The sequence below is a fragment of the Carcharhinus amblyrhynchos genome, chromosome 6 (genome assembly GCF_965287045.1).
Source record: "Carcharhinus amblyrhynchos chromosome 6, sCarAmb.v2.hapA, whole genome shotgun sequence".
NCBI classification, from domain to species: Eukaryota; Metazoa; Chordata; class Chondrichthyes; order Carcharhiniformes; family Carcharhinidae; genus Carcharhinus; species Carcharhinus amblyrhynchos.
In genome coordinates this window covers 10,299,610-10,318,973 of record NC_137329.1, presented here as the reverse complement: position 1 = coordinate 10,318,973, position 19,364 = coordinate 10,299,610, and the positions used below count along the sequence as shown (strand labels likewise).

At 44.6% G+C, this 19,364-nt stretch overlaps 1 protein-coding gene across 5 annotated transcripts in view; it reads left to right on the top strand.

Moving 5' to 3' along the window:
- luzp2 (leucine zipper protein 2) overlaps positions 1 to 19,364 on the top strand; it is a 337,695-nt gene that overhangs the window by 285,783 nt on the left and 32,548 nt on the right. For all 5 annotated transcript variants that reach the window (XR_013886774.1, XM_080189886.1, XM_080189885.1 and 2 more), the window contains one exon: positions 11,948 to 12,058. Coding sequence is in view for 4 of the 5 variants with exons in the window: in XM_080189886.1 (XP_080046012.1) it covers positions 11,948 to 12,058 (111 nt within the window). In the remaining variant the exon portion in view is untranslated. The remainder of the gene's footprint in view (positions 1 to 11,947; positions 12,059 to 19,364) is intronic.

Below are 19,364 nucleotides of genomic sequence, written 5' to 3'. Positions count from 1 at the left end.
TCATAACATTCAAGGTTATGGGCCAAGTGCTGGCAAATGGGATTAAGTCAGGGCCTTTCGTACGTCAGTGCAGACTCGATGGGCCGAAGAGCCTCTTCTGCACTGTCGTATCCTGTAACTCTGTGATTCTGAACATAGACTGTAGACAATAGAGGGCAGGGTTTGTGGTTTCATCCTGCTCCCTGGAAACCATCTCAGGTTGACAGAGCCTTTTTGAAACTTTGGGTTGCTTTAACTCTGTGCTGAACTTCTGACCCTTAATCCCCACTATCTTGAGCGTTGCTTCTCTCTACCTCCATAACATTGCCTGACTCCACCTTTGCCTCAGTTTATCTGCTGCTGGAACCCAGCCCACCTTCCATGCTTTATCATCTCTAGAGGTGATGGGTTCTCCTGTGAAAGTCACTTGCCTATTTATCACCCATCTCATTGGTAACTCCTTGGCCTTGCGCTCTAATCCACAAGTCCACACCAATGTGATTCCTGCCTGCCAGACTACCTGGATCCACTATGGTTCGTCGATCATCGCAACACGTCCACAGCAGATGCCATCTCCCTGGCCCCGCACTCAATCCTGCAGCACCTGAATAACAAAGACACTTTTGTCAGACTCCTATTCATCGACTAAGCTCAGCCTTCAAAACCATATTTCCAACAAAACTCATCTCCAAATTCCATGGCCTAGGACTCTGTTCCTCCTTGTGGATCCTCAAGTTCCCAACCTATAAACCATAATCAGTTAGGACAGGCAAAAACATCTCCTCCGTGATCATTCTCAACACTGGTACCCCACAAGGCTATGTTTTCGGCCCCTTATTATACTCCTTATATACTTATGACAGCAAGCCCTGCTCCAGATGGAGTTGGAGTGGAATTTGGCCACACAGTCATAAGTCTATAAAAGGTATAGGGTGGCACTGTTGCCTCACAGCAGCAGGAGCCCAGGTTCAATTCCCCGCTTGAGTCACTGTCTGTGTAGAGTCTGCACATTCTCCCCGTGTCAATGTGAGTTTCCTCCGGGTGCTCTGGTTTCCTTCCACAGTCTGAAAGACCTGCTGGTTCGGTATAATGGCCGTGCTAAATTCTCCCTCAGTGTACCCAAACAGGCACCGAAGAGTGGCGACTAGGGGATTTTCATAGAAATTTCATTGCAGTGTTAATGCCTACTTGTGACACTAATAATAAAAAAAAATAAACTTTAAGCATTTTCAGGTTTGTTGATGATACCACTGTAGAGAGTCAAATCTCAAACAATGTCAAAACGGAATACAGGAAAGAGATAGAGGCTGGAATTTTACCAACCCGCCTGCCGTGGGAAGTGGAGCGAGCGAGGACCATGGAAAGGTCTGTTGACATCGGGCAGGATTTCACAGTTTCGGGATGAGCAAGGCCATAAAAACCTACCTAGAGAATCTGGTAAAATGGTACAACAATAATAATCTCTCCCTCAGTGTTGATGAAGAGCAAGTCATCAACTTCAGAACATGCCCCTGTCTACATCAATGGGAATGAAGTGGAGATGGTTTAGAGCTTCAGGCTTTTAGATGCTCAGATCACCAATAATCTGTCCTGGACCCTGCACGCCAAGGCTATTGTTAAAAAAATCCCACCAATACCTTTACTTCCTCAGGAGGCTAAGGAAATCCAACATGTCCACCAAGACTCTTAGCAGTTTTTACAGATGCATCATAGAAAGCATCCTATCCAGATGTATCACAGCTTGGCATGGCTCCTGCTCTGAACAAGTCCACAAGAAATTACAAAAGGTTGTGAATGAAGCCCAATCCATCATGCAACCCAGCCTCCCATCCACTGACTCCGTCTACATGTTCCGCTGCTTTGGGAAAGCAGCCAGCATAATCAAGGACTCCACACATCCCGGACATTCTCTCTTCCCCCTTCTTCCATTGGGGAAAAAGTATACAAGTCTGAGATCACATATCAACCAACTCAAGAACAGCTTATTCCCGACTGTCATCAGACTTTTGAATGGCCCTATCATATATTAAGCTGATCTTTCTCTTCATTCCATCTGTAGCTGCAATACTATATTCTGCACATTACCATTTCCTTTTCCCCTATGTACTTTATGAATGGTATGTTTTGCCTGTATAATGCGCAAGAGAAAATACTTTTCACTGTATCCCAATACATGTAACAATGATAAATATAGTCAGAACTATTTCCCAGAGTGGAAGAGTCAATTATTAGGGGGCATAGGTTTAAGATGTGAGGGACAAGTGTGCCCCACATATTTATCCCTCTAATCCCCTGACACTAGGGTCAATTTAAAGGAGATGTACGAGGCAAGTTTTTTACACTAAGGATGGTGGCTGCCTGGGGAGGTAATAGAAGCAGATACAATAGTGACTTTTAAGGGGCATCTTGACAAATATATGAATAAGATTGGGACAGAGGGATATGGTCCCTGGAAGGGTCAGGGGGCTTTAGTTCAGTCAGGCAGCATAGCCGATGCAGGCTTAGAGGGTCAAAGAGCCTGTTCCTGTGCTGTAATTTTCTTTGTTAATGCAACCATGCCATTGCCTAAAGGAGACAGATTCAATCATTGCTTTCGAAAGGGAATTGGATGATTATCAGAAGAAAGAAGTTTTGGAGAGTAACAGGGAAAAGACAGAGGAGTGGGACTGGCTGAGGCAGCCTTGTAGAGAACCGGCACAGACACAAAAGGTCACCATCTGTGTTGCAACCATTCTGCAATTCTAAGATGAGATGCTATGAGCCAGGTACCTGAGCTCAATAATCATCTGGTCATGGCCTAATGGATGATTGTGCTGACAAAAGTGACCATTTCATAGAATCCCTACAGTGCAGGAGGAGGCCATTCAGCCCATTGAGCCTGCACCACCAACAATCTCACCTAGACCCTATCCCCATATATCTACCCCGTTAATCCTTATAACTTATGCATCTCAGTACACTAAGGGGCAATTTAGCATGGCCAACCCGCCTGGCCCTTATATTTTTCAATTGCGGGAGGAAACCGGAGCACCCGGGGGAAACCTACGCAGACAAGGGAAGGATGTGCAAACTCCGCACAGGCAGTGACCCAGGCCAGGAATCAAAGCCAGGTCCCTGGAGCTGTGCGGCAGCGGTGCTAACCACTGTGCCGCCCACCTTTACCTTTGGTTTACCATTCCCAGCAGCATCCTGCCTGCGAATATCGAGGGAGAAAACATCTCATTGCTTTGCACTGTGTGCATTCTTCTGGAAACTTGTATATCATCTTGTTGATGCTAAAGATCATCATAAGGTAAATGGAGTGTTGAATAATATCTTGGCGCGCGATTTACTACATCAAAATGGGACAGCTAACAGAGGAGACCTGCCAATCATATCTCTTGGCCTCATTCCATTATCTCAAAATCAGTGCGGTCGCATCTCCTTCGCCATAAACCTTTGATTATTCTTTGATAAAGATCTCAGACACATCTATACACTCAGAGAAATCATATGACATAATTAAAAACATCATCAAACAATTAGAGATTTGCACTGTGCTTTATTTTCTCTCTGCTGTTTTTGCAAGTCCACAGTTTTCCAGCCATTATGATAAATTGGAAAAGAAATTGTCAGTTTGTCAAATGCAGAAACAGTGGTGACACGGTGGCACAGTGACTAGAGCTGTTGCCTCACACCGCCAGGGACCCTATGATTCTTGGGTGACTGACTGTGTGCATGTTCTCCCCAGTTCTGCGCGGGTTTCCTCCAGGTGCTCCGGTTTCCTCCCACAGTACAAAGGTGTGAGAGTTAGATGGATTGATCATGATAAATTGCCCCTTAGTGTCCCAAGATGTGTGGGTTAGGGGGATTAGCAGAGTAAATAGTCAGGTTGTGGGGATAAGTCACTAGGTGGGATGCTCTGTCGGAGAGTCAGTGCAGACTTGATGGACCATCTGCCCTCCTTCTACGCTGTACGGATTCCATGAAACTCCACAGGCTACCAAAAGAGTATTTTAAAGTTGAGATTTTTGTCTGGAACTTGCCACAACAACAACTTGCATTTATCCAGCACCTTTATCAAATTAAAACATTCTCACAAGAGTGTAACTACGAGCGTAAGTTGATACTAGGACCTTTATTTCAAGCTTAATCAGAGATGGGTTTTAAGGAGCATCTCAGGCCAGGTTTAAGGAGTACATCCTAGACCTAAGGACTTTGATAACTGAAGGTGTGGCCGCCATCGGTGGATGAGGTAAATTTGTGCAGAGGGACCTGGGTGTCCTTGTGCATGAATCATAAGGAGTTGGTTTGCAGGTTTGGCAGATAATTAAGAAGGCAAATGGAATTTTGTCCTTCGTCGCTAGAGAGATGGAGTTTAAAAACAGCGCGATTGTGTTGCAGCTGTATAAGGTGCTTGTGAGGCCTCACCTGGAGTACTGTGTACTGTTTTGGTTTCCTTACTTGAGGAAGGATATACTGGCACTGGAGGGGATGCAGAGGAGATTCACTAGGTTGATTCTGGAGTTGAGAGGGTTGGCTTATGAGGAGAGACTGAGTTGACTGGGGCTATACTCATTGGAATTCAGAAGAATGAGGGGAGATCTTATAAGATTATGAAGGGAATAGATAAGATAGAGGTTGTTTCCTCTGGCAGGTGAAACTAGAACTAGGGGGCATAGCCTCAAAATAAGGGGGAGCAGATTTAGGACTGAGTTGAGGAGGAACTTCTTCACACAAAACTTGTGAATCTGTGGAATTCTCTGCCCAGTGAAGCAGTTGAGGCTGCCTCATTGAACGTTTTTAGGCAAGGATAGGTACATTTTTGAACAGTAAAGGAATTAAGGGTTATGGTGAGTGGGCAGGTAAGTGGAGCTGAGTCCACAAAAAAGATCAGCCATGATCTTACAGAATGGCAGAGCAAGCTTGAGGGGCCAAATGGCCTACTCCTGCTCCTAGTTCTTATGTTCTGATGTTCAAGAGGCTAGAATTAGCAGGCACAAATGTCTTGAAAGAAAAGCAGACATAGAGAGAGGTGAGGCCATGGAGGGACTCAAGATCAAGGACGAATATTATAAAACCAAGGCCTGACTTAGCCAGGAGCCAATGTAAACAGTACTTGGTGCAAGTTAGGACTTGGGCACCAGAATTTTAGATGAGTTCAAATTTACACAGCAGAAAACATGGGAGATTTCTTTTAAAAAAAATGATCATTTTTTATGGATTAAATATCTTCTCTAAGCCACCAGAGCTGCATTTGGAATTGAAATTTCAGGAATTTAATTCCATTCTATCACACAGTTGGCACAGTCCCTGGGTAACTAGCAAAATAAAAAGGCACGATTTGTAGATTTAGTTGTTTGGTAATATAGAACTTGAGTATTCTTGAAAAAAGACATTCACTGAAATTTTCCCATCCTGCCCACCATGGGAATTGTAGTGGGTCAGTGGGTGGAGGGTGGGGGATGCGGGCGGCAGGACCATGTGAAGGTCTGTTGACCTGGAGCAGGATTTTCCCAATCTTCTGGAGAGCGTAGCCGGAAAACCCATCCATTTTGTTGAATTTTTCCATCTTGTACTCATCAGGACTGAAATGCGTTAGTGGTTTCAAGAAATCTACAAGTGGTTGAAAAAGTCATTTTGTCGAAGTTTTTTATCTTGCACTCATCAGAACAATCACAAGAACGCCAGTGTCAGGAAAAAGAAAATTTGCATCGCATGAGAAGAATGTTTTCTCTGTGCTCATAATGTATAAAGTTTTTCTTTTCCTTGACATTGATGTTCTTGCAATTATCCTGATGAGCGCAGGATGCAGAACTTTGACAAAATGTCTTTTTTCAACTACTTGTCAACTTCTTGAAAGCGCTAACATATCTCTGTAGAAGGCTATGAGTGAGCTTGCTGGTGGTGCTTTTAGAGAAGAAAGTGGATACGTTAAGCAACTTAACTCATCAAAATTTCATAATCATGCATGACACTGAATTATTGGTTCCTTCGTCAAGTAAAGACCGCCACCACCCTCTGCTCATTCCATCTTTTAATATTTTGGCGACTTTCTAGATTTTCAGAAGGCGTTTGACAAGGTACCTCACAAGAGGTTATTGCAGAAGGTTAGGGGGCATGGAGTTGGGGGTAGGGTGTTAGCGTGGATAGAGGATTGGTTGTCAAATAGGAGGCAGAGAGTGGGGGTTAATGGGTGCTATTCGGATTGGCGGTTTGTTGACTAGTGGAGTGCCCCAGGGGTCGGTGCTGGGGCCTCAGCTATTTACCATTTATATAGATGATCTGGAGGAGGGAACCGAGTGTATGGTGTCGAAATTTGCTGATGACACCAAGATTGGTGGAACGGCAAATTACGCAGAGGGTGTGGAGAGTCTGCAGAAGGATCGAGATAGGCTGGGCGAATGGGCCAGGAACTGGCAAATGGAATTTAATGTTGGCAAGTGCGAGGTGGTCCACTTTGGTAGGAATAATGGTAGGAAGGACTATTACTTACGTGGCGAAAAACTGCAGCAGGCAACGGTGCAGAGGGACCTCGGGGTCCTTGTGCATGAGTCGCAAAGACCCAGCCCGCAGGTGCAGCAGGTGGTCAGGAAGGCGAATGGGACGCTGGCCTTCATAGCGAGGGGGATTGAATATAAAAGTAGGGAGGTCTTGCTGCAGCTGTATACGGCATTGGTGAGGCCGCAGCTGGAGTACTGTGTGCAGTTTTGGTCGTCGCACTTACGCAAGGATATTTTGGCCTTGGAGGGAGTGCAGAGGAGGTTTACTAGGCTGATGCCGGAGTTGAGGGGGTTGAGCTATGAGGAGAGGCTGAATAAACTAGGCTTGTACTCGTTAGAGTTTAGAAGAATGAGGGGAGATCTCATTGAGGCATATAAGATGATGAATGGGATGGATAGAATAGAGGTGGAGAGACTCTTCCCGCTCAGAAAGGACAGTAGGACTAGGGGGCACAGCCTCAAGATAAAGGGGGGGCAGTTTAGAATGGAGTTGAGGAGGAACTTCTTCACTCAAAGGGTGGTGAATCTCTGGAATTCTCTGCCCGTTGAGGTGGTGGAGGCTGCCTCGCTAAATATTTTTAAGACGCGGGTTGATGGGTTTTTGATAAGAGAGGGGATTAAGGGTTATGGGGAGAGGGCGGGAAAGTGGAACTGAGCCACGACAGATCAACCATGATCTTATTGAATGGCGGGGCAGGCTCGAAGGGCTAGATGGCCTACTCCTGCTCCTATTTCTTATGTTCTTATGTTCAGTCTGCCTTCTCAGCAATCTATGCAGTCCCATGTTATAAAGTGACTCAGAATTCTGAACTTTTCAGGTATTCTACTTTATTTATATGATGTCTTTCAGAGGAGAAAGGATCAATTTCTAACCGATGCCAGTGCCTGTTGGATGTTGTAATTGTCTCCACAAATATTGTGCTCCTTGTCCAAGCTAGTAAAATCAACGGATCTCAGCCTAATTTATAACCTTCATTATTCGGAATTAAGTCCTGCCTCTATCTATCTTTCCCCAGCAAAAATAAGGTGCGCTCAGAATCGATCTCAATGGCTTGCGTCCCGAAGGCCTGCCGTCATCCTCTCATGCTTTTAAATCTCTCCAAGGCACAATGTGTGGAGCTAGCAACATTAGAATCACATTTGCTGTCTCCCAACGCTGCCGTATCCATGGAAACTCATTAATATCAAGAAGCCACTTGTTAATTTTCTCTTTCACTTCTTTGTCTGGGGATGAAATCCTTTTGACATAGGAGCCTTCAAGCTTTTGCGGAATTGCTGGACAAAATAATTTCCTTCTGGGGTAGATATTCTGTAATTGTACATCTGTCAGCAGTCTTGACGAGGTACATATGCTGGTAAAACACGATGGGGAGAGAAATTAATCCCCTTCCTGTCGCTACGTTGATACCCCCAGGGGAAGAGTGCTACCCACTGTTGATACCATTGAAGAACACAGCATGGGCAGTGCAGGTAGTAGTGAGTGGCACAGTCTTCCCCAGGAAACAACATCTGATGTCAGGGGCAAGATTTTTACATAGAAAGTGGTAGATGTCACACTACCGGAAGGACGTGGAGCCTTTGGAGAGAGTGCAGAAAAGGTTTACCAGGATGTTGCCTGGTATGGAGGGTTTTAGCTATGAGGTGAGTTTGAGTAAACTAGGGTTGTTCTCCCTGGAAAGACAGAGGTTGAGGGGTGACCTAATAGATGTTTATAAAATCATGAAGGGCATAGATAGGGTGAACAGCTGGAAGCATTTTCCTAGGTCAGAAATGACAAAAGCAAGGGGTCACAAGTTCAAGGTAATGGGCGGGGGGGCAAGGTTCAGTATGGATATACAGGGGATATATTTTACACAGAGGATGATGGGGGCCTGGAATGCACTACCAAGTAAGGTGGCTGAGGCAAACATGCTAGGATCGTTTAAGACTTATTTAGATAACCACATGAACAGACTGGGAATCAAGGGATACTATGAGGAGAGGCTGAATAAACTAGGCTTGTACTCGTTAGAGTTTAGAAGAATGAGGGGAGATCTCATTGAGACGTATAAGATGATGAATGGGATGGATAGGATAGAGGTGGAGAGACTCTTCCCACTCAGAAAGGACAGTAGGACTAGGGGGCACAGCCTCAAGATAAAGGGGGGGTGGTTTAGAATGGAGTTGAGGAGGAACTTCTTCACTCAAAGGGTGGTGAATCTCTGGAATTCTCTGCCCGTTGAAGTGGTGGAGGCTACCTCGCTAAATATTTTTAAGACGCGGGTTGATGGGTTTTTGATAAGCGAGGGGATTAAGGGTTATGGGGAGAGAGCGGGAATGTGGAACTGAGGCACGACAGATTAGCCATGATCTTATTGAATGGCGGGGCAGGCTCGAGGGGCTAGATGGCCTACTCCTGCTCCTGTTTCTTATGTTGTTATGTTCTTATGATACAAACGGATGGTCTAGTTAGGAACATATGATCAGTGCAGGTTAGGAGGGCCGAAGGGCCTGTTCCTGTGCTGTTTTGTTCTTTGTTCTTTTGTAAATCTGGAACACATTGCCAGGGGTGGTGGAGGAGGCAGATGTGATAGGCGTGTTTAAGGATCTTTTAGATAAGCACGTGATGAGGGGTCACAGGTTATAGTCCAACAGGTTTATTTGGGTCGCAAGCTTTTGGAGCACTGCTCCTTCATCAGGTGAAGTGGAGAGAGACGCGCAGGCACAGAGTATACAGGCAGAGCAATGATAGCCTGACACTCACCTGACACTCACAGGTAGTCAAGAGTGTCAACAGATAAGTACAGCAGTTTTAAATAAACTTATTGGACTATAGCCTGGTGTGGTGTGACCTCTCATCTTGTCTACCCCAGTCCAGCACTGGCATCTCCACATCCTAGATAAGCACATGAAGGCCACACTTGGAATACTGTGTACAGTTCTGGTCGCCCTATTATAGAAAGGATATTATTAAACTGGAAAGAGTGCAGAAAAGATTTACTAGGATGCTACCGGGACTTGACGGATTGAGTTATAAGAAGAGGTTGGATAGACTGGGACATTTTTTTCTGGACTGTAGGAGGCTGAGGGGTGATCTTACAGAGGCCTATAAAATAATAAGGGGCATAGATCAGATAGATAGCCAATATCTTTTCCCAAAGGTAGGGGAGTCTAAAACTAGAGGACATAGGTTTAAGATGAGAAGGGAGAGATAAAAATGTGTCCAGAGGGGCAATTTTTTCACACAGAGGGTGGTGAGTGTCTGGAACAAGCTGCCAAAGTTAGTAGTAGAGGCGGGTACAATTTTGTCTTTTAGGTAGTTACAGGGTAAGATGGGTATAAAGGGGTATGGGCCAAATGCAGGAAATTTGGATTAGCTTAGGGGTTTTCAAAAAGAAAGGGCGGCATGGACAAGTTGGGCCAAAGGGCCTGTTTCCGTGCTGTAAACCTCTATGACTCTATGAATGTGCAAGGAACAGAGGGATATGGACCAAGGGCAGGGAGAAGGGATTAGTTTAAGTTGGCATCATGTTCGGCTCAACTTTTACAGATGCACCACAGAAAGCATTCTTTCTGGTTGTATCACAGCTTGGTATGGCTCCAGCTTTGACCAAGACCGCAAAGAACTACAAAGGTTATGAATGTAGCCCAATCCATTACGCAAACCAGCTTCCCATCCATTGACTCTGTCCACATTTCCCACTGCCTTGGCAAAGCAGCCAGCATAATTAAGGACTCCACACATCCCAGACATTCTCTCTTCCACCTTCTTCCTTCAGGGCAAAGATACAAAAAGTCTGAGGTCATATACCAACCAACTCAAGAACAGCTTCTTCTCTGCTGCCATCAGACTTTTGAATGGACCTACCTTGCATTAAATTGATCTTTCTCTACACCCTGGCTATGACTGTAACACTACATTCTGCACTTTCTTCTTTCCCTCTCTAGGAATGGTATGCTTTGTATAGTGTGCAAGAAACATTACTTTTCACCGTATAGTAATACATGTGAAAATAATAAATCTAATCAAATTGAATCAAAACATTGTGGGCCGAAGGGCCTGTTCCTGTGCTGTGCTATTCTACGCGCTATTTCATAGCTTCATGTAAGGTCACTAAAAAAGTGGTATGTGAGTGAATTCCTCTCCTGTGTACTCCTTCAACCAAGCTTCACAAATAAAGGTTCAGTGAGCATGAAAGGAATAAGAGTGAGAAACAACACCTTGTCTTAAACATTGTTTGGGCAGCAATTAAAGCCAACTGCACCCAAAGATGTTAGTACCCCATGTCACCAGAAGCAATGCACATTAATTTAAAACATTGCATTCCGCGCAGGCACCAGTTAAACCAAGTGCATAATTTCAGAGTTCATTAAATTAATTTAATCTAGTTTTTAATCAAAATCTGCATAATCATCTGTGCAAACTCAACACAATTCTCGACTATATGAATGAATATTAGCTGATGTGTTCCTGACAATACTTACTTACTGAAGAAGTATTGCCTGCTTTTGGTTATTTTATCTCTGGGGACGGCTGAGAGTAGATAGGCTTATTTGTATTGTGGAGCTCAATTGTTGGGGCTATAATAGGAGGAATACATTTTGCACCTTTGATATTTGATTTTGTTTCTCTGCACATTACTCAGGTCAGCAGAAAGGAAGACTGCAACTTTCTTTTGTGAAAGGAAGTTTTTTTTTGTTACAGCCACAGTCTCTTAATATAGAATCTATTTTAAACACTGCTCAGCATTTTATTTAAACAAGTTGTGATCTATTCAGGGATATTGTGTGACACAAATAACATAACCTGGTCAAATGTCATGATTTTGAAATGAATATTTCATGGTTTGCAATTGCATTAGTTACAATGTCCACTCAGATTTCCTCCAGAACGCAAACAAAATGCTAACTTCATCTCTGTGACTTTCAGAAGAATGGGTCAAACTTGTTGGCGCAGTGGTTAGCACTGCTGTCTCACAGCACCAGGGACCCAGGTTCAATTCTGACCTTGGGTGACTGTGTGGAGTTTGTATGTTTCCCCCTGCCTGCGTGGGTTTCCTCCCACACTCCAAAGATATGCGGGTTAGGGCATTGGCCTTGTTAAATTGCCCCTTAGTCAGGTGGATTAGCAGGGTAAATACAGGTAGGGTTATGGGGATAGCGTCTGGGTGGGATTGTTGTCGATACAGGCTCAGTGGGCTGAATGGCCGTCTTCTGCACTGTAGGGATTCTACGATTGTCAAGTTACTTTTTCCTTTGGTTGTTGTTTATTTTGTTGGTCCAAAACAGGGTTTTGTTTAGCTGATATCTTAGCAATAAGGCACCTAATTATATTCGTTGACATGTGAAAAACATGCTAATACCTGAGAATAATAAATAAAATGATGTCTTGTCCTCTGTAGAGCTTATTCCAATTTATTCTTTTTCCACAAGTGTTCAGGCAGGTCTGTGGCATTGAAAAATATTCTGACTATTGTTGGATTTTTTTTTCACACCATCTCTTTCAGCTCCTGGATATTCCCCAGACTGAAAATCTCAGCTTGTCAAGGAAAGGGGTATCCCTTAATGAGGCCACGAAGACCAATGATCAAGATTTAATGGATTGCAGCTCTCACAGTGTAAGTTCAACATGACTGGGATTAAATGTCAATTTGAGATTGGCAGCGCAATTTAACAGATGACTATTTTCATGGATTCCGATGCTTTAATCATTCAGTGAGGAGGAAAATGAGGGGGTAGCGATGCAGTTTTGTTTGCTTGCAACCCGACATAGAGTGACCTATCCAAATGCATATGCTGGACAGGCAGAAATGTGGTTTGGGGATTAGGTTGTGTCAGGTAATCATATGCCAGCATTGGAGAGAGCAAGCAAATGTTGTAGTTGTATAGCATTTTTCTGAATCTGTACCAACCCTAAAGGTCTTCTTCCGAAGACCTTTGCATAACCTTCAAACTCAAATCCCCAATTGCAAGAAATGTTGCTTTCAAATTGGATCCTATTAAAGATCCATAATTATTATTAGAATAATTGCTTCACCTTGTGAGGTGTGAGAGCCCCTTGCCGAGTCAAAAATTAAAAGTGAAGCAGAAATGAAATTAGATAAGTTGGTGGCTGCTGGCTGCAGACTTACCACCTCAGACAAAGGGCAGCGGGGTGGCACAGTGTAAGCAGCACGGTGGCACACTGGTTAGCATTGCCGCCACACAGTGCCAGGGACCTGAGTTCGATTCCTGGTTTGTGTCACTGTCTGTACAGAGTCTGCACGTTCTCCCCATGTCTGCGTGGGTTTCCTCCGGGTGCTCCTGGTTTACTCCCACAGTCAGAAAGACGTGCTGGATAGGTGCATTGTCCGTTCTAACTTTCCCCTCAGTGTACCCAAACAGGTGACTAGGGATTTTCATTGCAGTGCTAATATAAACCTAGTTGTGACACTAATAGATAAATCAAATTTCACATTTGAACGTAATAAAGGAATATCCAGGAGCTGAAAGAGATGGTGTGAAAAAAAAAATCCAACAGTAGTCAGAATATCTTTTCTGAAATTTACAAACATTCTACCTAGATTGGTACCCAGTAGGCAAGGTGTTCTATTTCTTTACTGATTTTTTACTCTTTCTTTTGTTTATTCGTTTCATGAGACAAGGGTATCATTGGCTGGGCCAGCATTCATTCTCCATCCCTAGCTGCTCTTGAGAAGGTGCTGGTGAGTTGCCTTCTTGAAATGCTGCGGTACACCCACCCATGAGATACACCCACTGTGTTGTGAGGGAGAGAGTTCCAGGAAAAGTTGCATATAAGTAAGTTTTTATTAACGTCACAAGTCGATTTGCATTAACACTGCAATGAAATTACTTTGAAAACCCCCTAGTCCATAAGATTATAAGACATAGGAGCAGAATTAGGCCACTCAGCCTATAGGGCCTGTTCCATCATCCAATCATAGCTGATACTTTTCTCATCCCCGTTCTCCTGCCTTTTTCCCATAACCCCTGATCCCCTTATCAATCAAGAACCTATCTATCTTTGTCTTAAAGACACTCAATAACCTGGCCTCCACAGCCTTCTGTGGCAAAGAGTTCCACAGATACACCATTCTCTGGTTGAAGAAATTCCTCCTCATCTCTGTTTTAAAGGATTGTCCCTTTAGCCTGAGATTATACCCTCTGGTTCTAGATTTTCCTACCAGTGGAAGCTTCCTGTCCACATCCACTCTATCCAGGCCTCACAGTATCCTGTAAGTTTCAATAAGATCCCCCCTCATCCTTCTAAACTCCAATGAGTACAGACCCAAAGTCCTCAATCGTTCCTCATACGACAAGCTCTTCATTCCAGGATCATTCTTGTGAACCTCCTCTGGACCCTTTCCAAGATCAGCACATCCTTCCTTCAGTATGGGGCCCAAAACTGCTCACAATATTCCAAATGGGGTCTATACTAGTCACAACTACTGAGGCCTGTTTGGGTACACTGAGGGAAAATTTAGCATGGCCAATGCACCGAACCCGCACATCTTTTGGACTGCGGGAGGAAACCGGAGCACCTGAAGGAAACCCACACGGACATGGGAGGAATGTACAAACTCCACACAGACAGTGACCCATGCCAGGAATCGAACCCAGGTCCCCGACGCTTTGGGCAGCAGTGCTAACCACTGTGCCACCGTGCCGCCCACTTAATGGGCACCAAAGTGAATAATCCGGGCTGAATGTTTGAAAATAATGCCCGAATTTAAGCACAAAACCAAACCTTTCTCTTTGCATTCTGAGACCTGCTATGGTTCTGTTACAAGGTTGAAAAGTAATGATGAAGATCAGTTGGGTGACATGCTCGGTGAACTTGTGTATGACAGAGAGGAGGGTTGGTGGACCAGGTAACCTGATGTCAGCAGTGACCAACTTACTTACCTGCTGAATAAACAGCAGGTTTTATACAGGTGTGGGGAAAATGGGATTTATGTGCCTTTAGTAGTGGTTATTGTCGATATAGACATGGTAGGCCTTCCCTGCGTTGTCTGCCTCTGTGACTCAGTGACTCGATTGCATTGCAATCTATCCCCGAGGCATGATCAGAAATGTTTTGCAAGAAACTTGCTGTAAAAATAAGTCACTTTGGTTCTCATGACTGCCTCAGTTTTGTAAGAGATCTGATTACTTTGCCCATTTTTTTTTGTGAGAGCATAATCATTTCCATCTGACTGGTCAAAGGGAAAGGGACCTGACCCAAAGGAAGACATTCAGACTGAGAACTGAATCACTCAAAATTCAAGAGCTACCCAAGCAATTATGAAAATGACAGGCTGTCCGCTAAGTTTCCATTGTGTGATCTGTAGGCCGCAGCTTTACGTTTGTAAATGTCAGCCAAAGACATGCCTTTTGCCTCAAAGCAACAAGCAGAATATAATCACCCCTGAATAACATAATCAGCGATTGAAATCTCCCTTGCAGGCATCTTTTTTCATGTCCCTTCATGTGTAATTAACATTTTAAAAAAAGAAAATAATGCTCTTGGGTATGCTTGTGCTTGTCAGTGTCATGTGATAAAGTGGTAGCACATAAGTAGATAGTGGAGAAAGTGTGCAAGGTCAAAATTAGTACATAAACAGATATTGTCTCAGAGACTTGGACTATTTAACAAGGGAGTTCTTTTTCTTACTTATTCATGGGACATGGACGTCGCTGGCTGGCCAGCATTTATTGCCCACCCCTCGTTGTTCTTGTTCAGAGGGGTAGTTGAGAGTCAGCTACATTGCTATGAGTCTGGAGTCACGTGAAGGTTAGAGTGGGGAAGGATGGCAGATTTCCCTCCCTAAAGGACAATGGTGAATCAGGTGGGTTTTTCCAATCAGAACTGGTTTCAAACTTCACCAGCTGCTGCGGCAGGTTTTGAAGCCGGGTCCCCAGAACATTGGCTGAGTTTCTGGATTAATAGTCTAGTGATAGTACCTCTAGGTCTCAGCTTCCCTCCTGAATTGCGAATACAATTCAAGAGAGGATCCATTGAATCATTCACAGTGGCTCAGTGGTTAGCATTGCTGCCTCACAGCGCCGGGGACCCAGGTTCAATTCCGGACTTGGGTTACTGTCTGTGCGGATTCTGCACATCCTCCCCATGTCCTGTGGGTTTCCTGCCTGTATTTCCTTCCAATCTGCTTCAAGAAGGCGACCATTATCCCAGTACCTAAGAAAAACCAAGCAGTGTGCCTTAATGACCATCGGCCTGTGACTCTGACATCCGTCACTAATGCAGTGTTTCAAAAGGTTAGTCATGGCACGAATCAATTCCAGCCTCCCAGACTACCTGGATCCACTACCGCACCACAACAGGTCCACAGCAGATGCCATTTCCCTGGCCCTGCACTCAATCCTGGAACACCTAGATAACAAGGACACCTATGTCAGGCTCCTATTTATTGACTACAGCTTAGCATCCAACACCATTATTCCTAGGAAAGTCATCTCCAAACTCAGTGCCAAGGACCTTGGCACCTCCCTCTGCAACTGGATTCTGAACTTCCAAACTCACTGACCTAAATCGGTAAGGAGAAGCAACAACACCTCCTCCACGATAATCGTCAACACTGGTGTCTCACAAGGCTGTGTTCTCAACCCCGTACTATACTCTTTGTACATCTATGACTATGAGGCCAAACTCCCCTCCAATTCGACTTTCAAGTTTGCTGGTGACACACACCGTAGTGGATCGGATCTCAAACAATGATGAGACAGTTTCAGAATGAGATAGAGAATCTGGTAAACTAGTACAGCAACAATAATCTCTCCCTCAATGTCAACAAAATGAAGGAGGTTGTCACTGACTTCAGGAAGTGTAGTGGAGAACATGCCCCTGTCTACACCATGATGTGGAGATGCTGGCGTTGGACTGGGGTAAACGCAGTAAGAAGTCTGACAACACCAGGTTTAAGTCCAACCGATTTATTTGATAGTAAACTCACAAGCTTTTGAGGTTTACCTCTTCATCAGGTGAATGAAGAGTTCTGGCCTCAGACAGAGCATATAACAGCACAGACAGTTTACAGATTACTGATTAGAATGCGAATCGTTACACCTAACCTGCTATTCAAGTCTTAAAGTGGCCGACAATGTGAGTGGAAGGAGCATTGAGCACAGGTTAAAGAGATGTGTATTGTCTCCAGACAGTACAGTAAGTGAGGTTTTGCAAACCCAGGCAAGTCAGGGGGTTTACAGATAGTGCGACATGAACCCAAGATCCCTGTTGAGACCGTCCTCATGTGTGCAGAACTTGGCTATCAGTCTCTGCTCAGCGACTCTGAGCTGTCGTGTGTCGCGAAGGCTGCAGGTCGTGAAGCAGAGACTGATAGCCAAGTTCCGCACACATGAGGACAGTCTCAACATGGATCTTGGGTTCATGTCGCACTATCTGTAACCCCCCTGACTTGCCTGGGTTTGCAAAACCTCACTTACTGTGCTGTCTGGAGACAATACACATCTCTTTAACCTGTGCTCAATGCTCCTTCCACTCACATTGTCGGCCACTTTAAGGCTTGAATAGCAGGTTAGGTGTAACGATTCGCATTCTAATCAGTAATCTGTAAACTGTCTGTGCTGTTATATGCTCTGTCTGAGGCCAGAACTCTTCATTCACCTGATGAAGTGGTAAACCTCAAAAGCTTGTGAGTTTACTATCAAATAAATCAGTTGGACTTAAACCTGGTGTTGTCAGACTTCTTATCCTGTCTACATCACCAGGGATGAAGTAGACAGTGTCGAGAGCTTCACATTTTAGGTGTCCAGATCACCAACAAACCTGTCCTAGTCCCCCCATGCCAATGCTATACTTAAGAAAACCTATCAATGCCTCTACTTTCTCAGAAGACTAAAGAAATTTGGCATTTCAGCTATGACTCTCACCAACTTTTACAGATGCACCATAGAAAGCATTCTTTCTGGTTGTAGCACAGCTTGGTATGGGCTCCTGCTCTGCCCAAGACCACAAGAACTACAAAAGATTGTGAATGTAGCCCAATCCATTACGCGAACCAGCCTCCCATCCATTGACACCATCTACACTTCCCTCTGCCTCGGCAAAGCAGCCAGCATAATTAAGGATCTCACCTACCCCAGACATTCTCTCTTCCACCTTCTTCCATTGGGAAAAAGATATAAAAGTCTGATGTCATGTACAAACCAACTCAAGATCAGCTTCTTCCCTGCTGCTGTCAGAATTTTGAATGGACTTACCTTGCATTAAGTTGTTCTTTCTCTACACCTTAGCAATGACTGTAACACTACATTCTGCACTCTCTCGTTTCTTTCTCTATGAACGGTATGTTTTGACTGTATAGCACGCAAGAAATAATACTTTTCACTGTATGTTAACAAATGTGACAATAATAAATCGAATCAAATCAAATCCCACAGTCCGATAGAAAAGCTGGTTCGCTGCATTGACCATGTTAAATTCTCCCTCAGTGTACCTGAACAGGCTCCGGAGAGTGGCAACTCGGGGATTTTCACAATAACTTCATTGTATTATAAATGTACCTGTGAAACTAATAAATAAACTTTAAATTAATTTTCCAAATTTGGTCTCTTAATCCTTCAAGTCAGGCTCAGAGCACAAGCAACAAAATTGGAACAGCCATGTCCATAGAGGGCCAATAACTGAGAGTTTATTTATTAGTGTCACAAGTAGGCTTACATTAACACTGCAATGAAGTTACTGTGAAAAGCTGCTAGTTGTCACACTCTGGCACCTGTTTGGGTACGCTGAGGGAGAATTTAGCATGGCCAGTGCACCTAACCAACACATCTTCCAGGCTGTGGGAACACCCAGAGGAAACCCATGCTGACACAGGGAGAACATGCAAACTCTGTACAGCCAGTCACCCAAGCTGTGAATAAGAACATAAGAACATAAGAAATAGGAGCAGGAGTAGGCCATCTAGCCCTTCGAGCCTGCCCCGCCATTCAATAAGATCATGGCTGTTCTGAAGTGGCTCAGTTCCACTTTCCCGCTTTCTCCCCATAACCCTTAATCCCCTTGCCTACCAAAAACCTATCTACCCGCGTCTTAAATATATTTAGCAAGATAGCCTCCACCACTTCAACGGGCAGAGAGTTCCAGAGATTCACCACCCTTTGAGTGAAGAAGTTCCTCCTCAACTCTGTTCTAAACTGCCCTCCCCCTTATCTTGAGGCTGTGCCCTCTAGTCCTGCTGTCCTTTCTGAGTGGGAAGAACCTCTCCACCTCTACCCTATCCATCCCTTTCATCATCTTATACGTCTCAATAAGATCCCCCCTCATCCTTCTGAGCTCTAACGAGTACAAGCCCAGTCTATTCAGCCTCTCTTCATAGCTCAACCCCCTCAACTCCGGTATCAGCCTATTGAGCCTCCTCTGCACTCCCTCCAAGGCCAAAATATCCTTGCGCAAGTGCGGCGGCCAAAACTGCACACAGTACTCCAGCTGCGGCCTCACCAGTGCCCTGTACAGTTGCAGCAAGACCTCCCTGCTTTTATATTCAATCCCCCTCGCTGTGAAGGCCAGCATCCCATTCGCCTTCCTGACCACCTGCTGCACCCGTAGGCTAGAATCGTACCCAGGTCTCTGGCACTGTGAGGCAGCCGTGCTAAGCACTGTGCCACTTTTCTTCCACGATTGTGGGAAATGAATCCTCTTTGTGATTGAATGTCTCCTGTCTCCGAAAGCATTGCTTCCTTCGTACTATTGTAGCCAGAGAGGTATCAAGGGCTAGACAAAGTAGATGCAGAGAGGATGTTCCCAATGGTGGGGGAATCTGGGACCAGGGGTTCACAGTCTGAGGATTCAGGGTAGACCATTTAGGACGGAGGTGAGGAGACATTTCTTCACCCAGAGTGGTGAGCCTGTAGAGTTCGTTACCACAGGAAGTAGTTGATACCAAAACATTGAATGTATTCAGT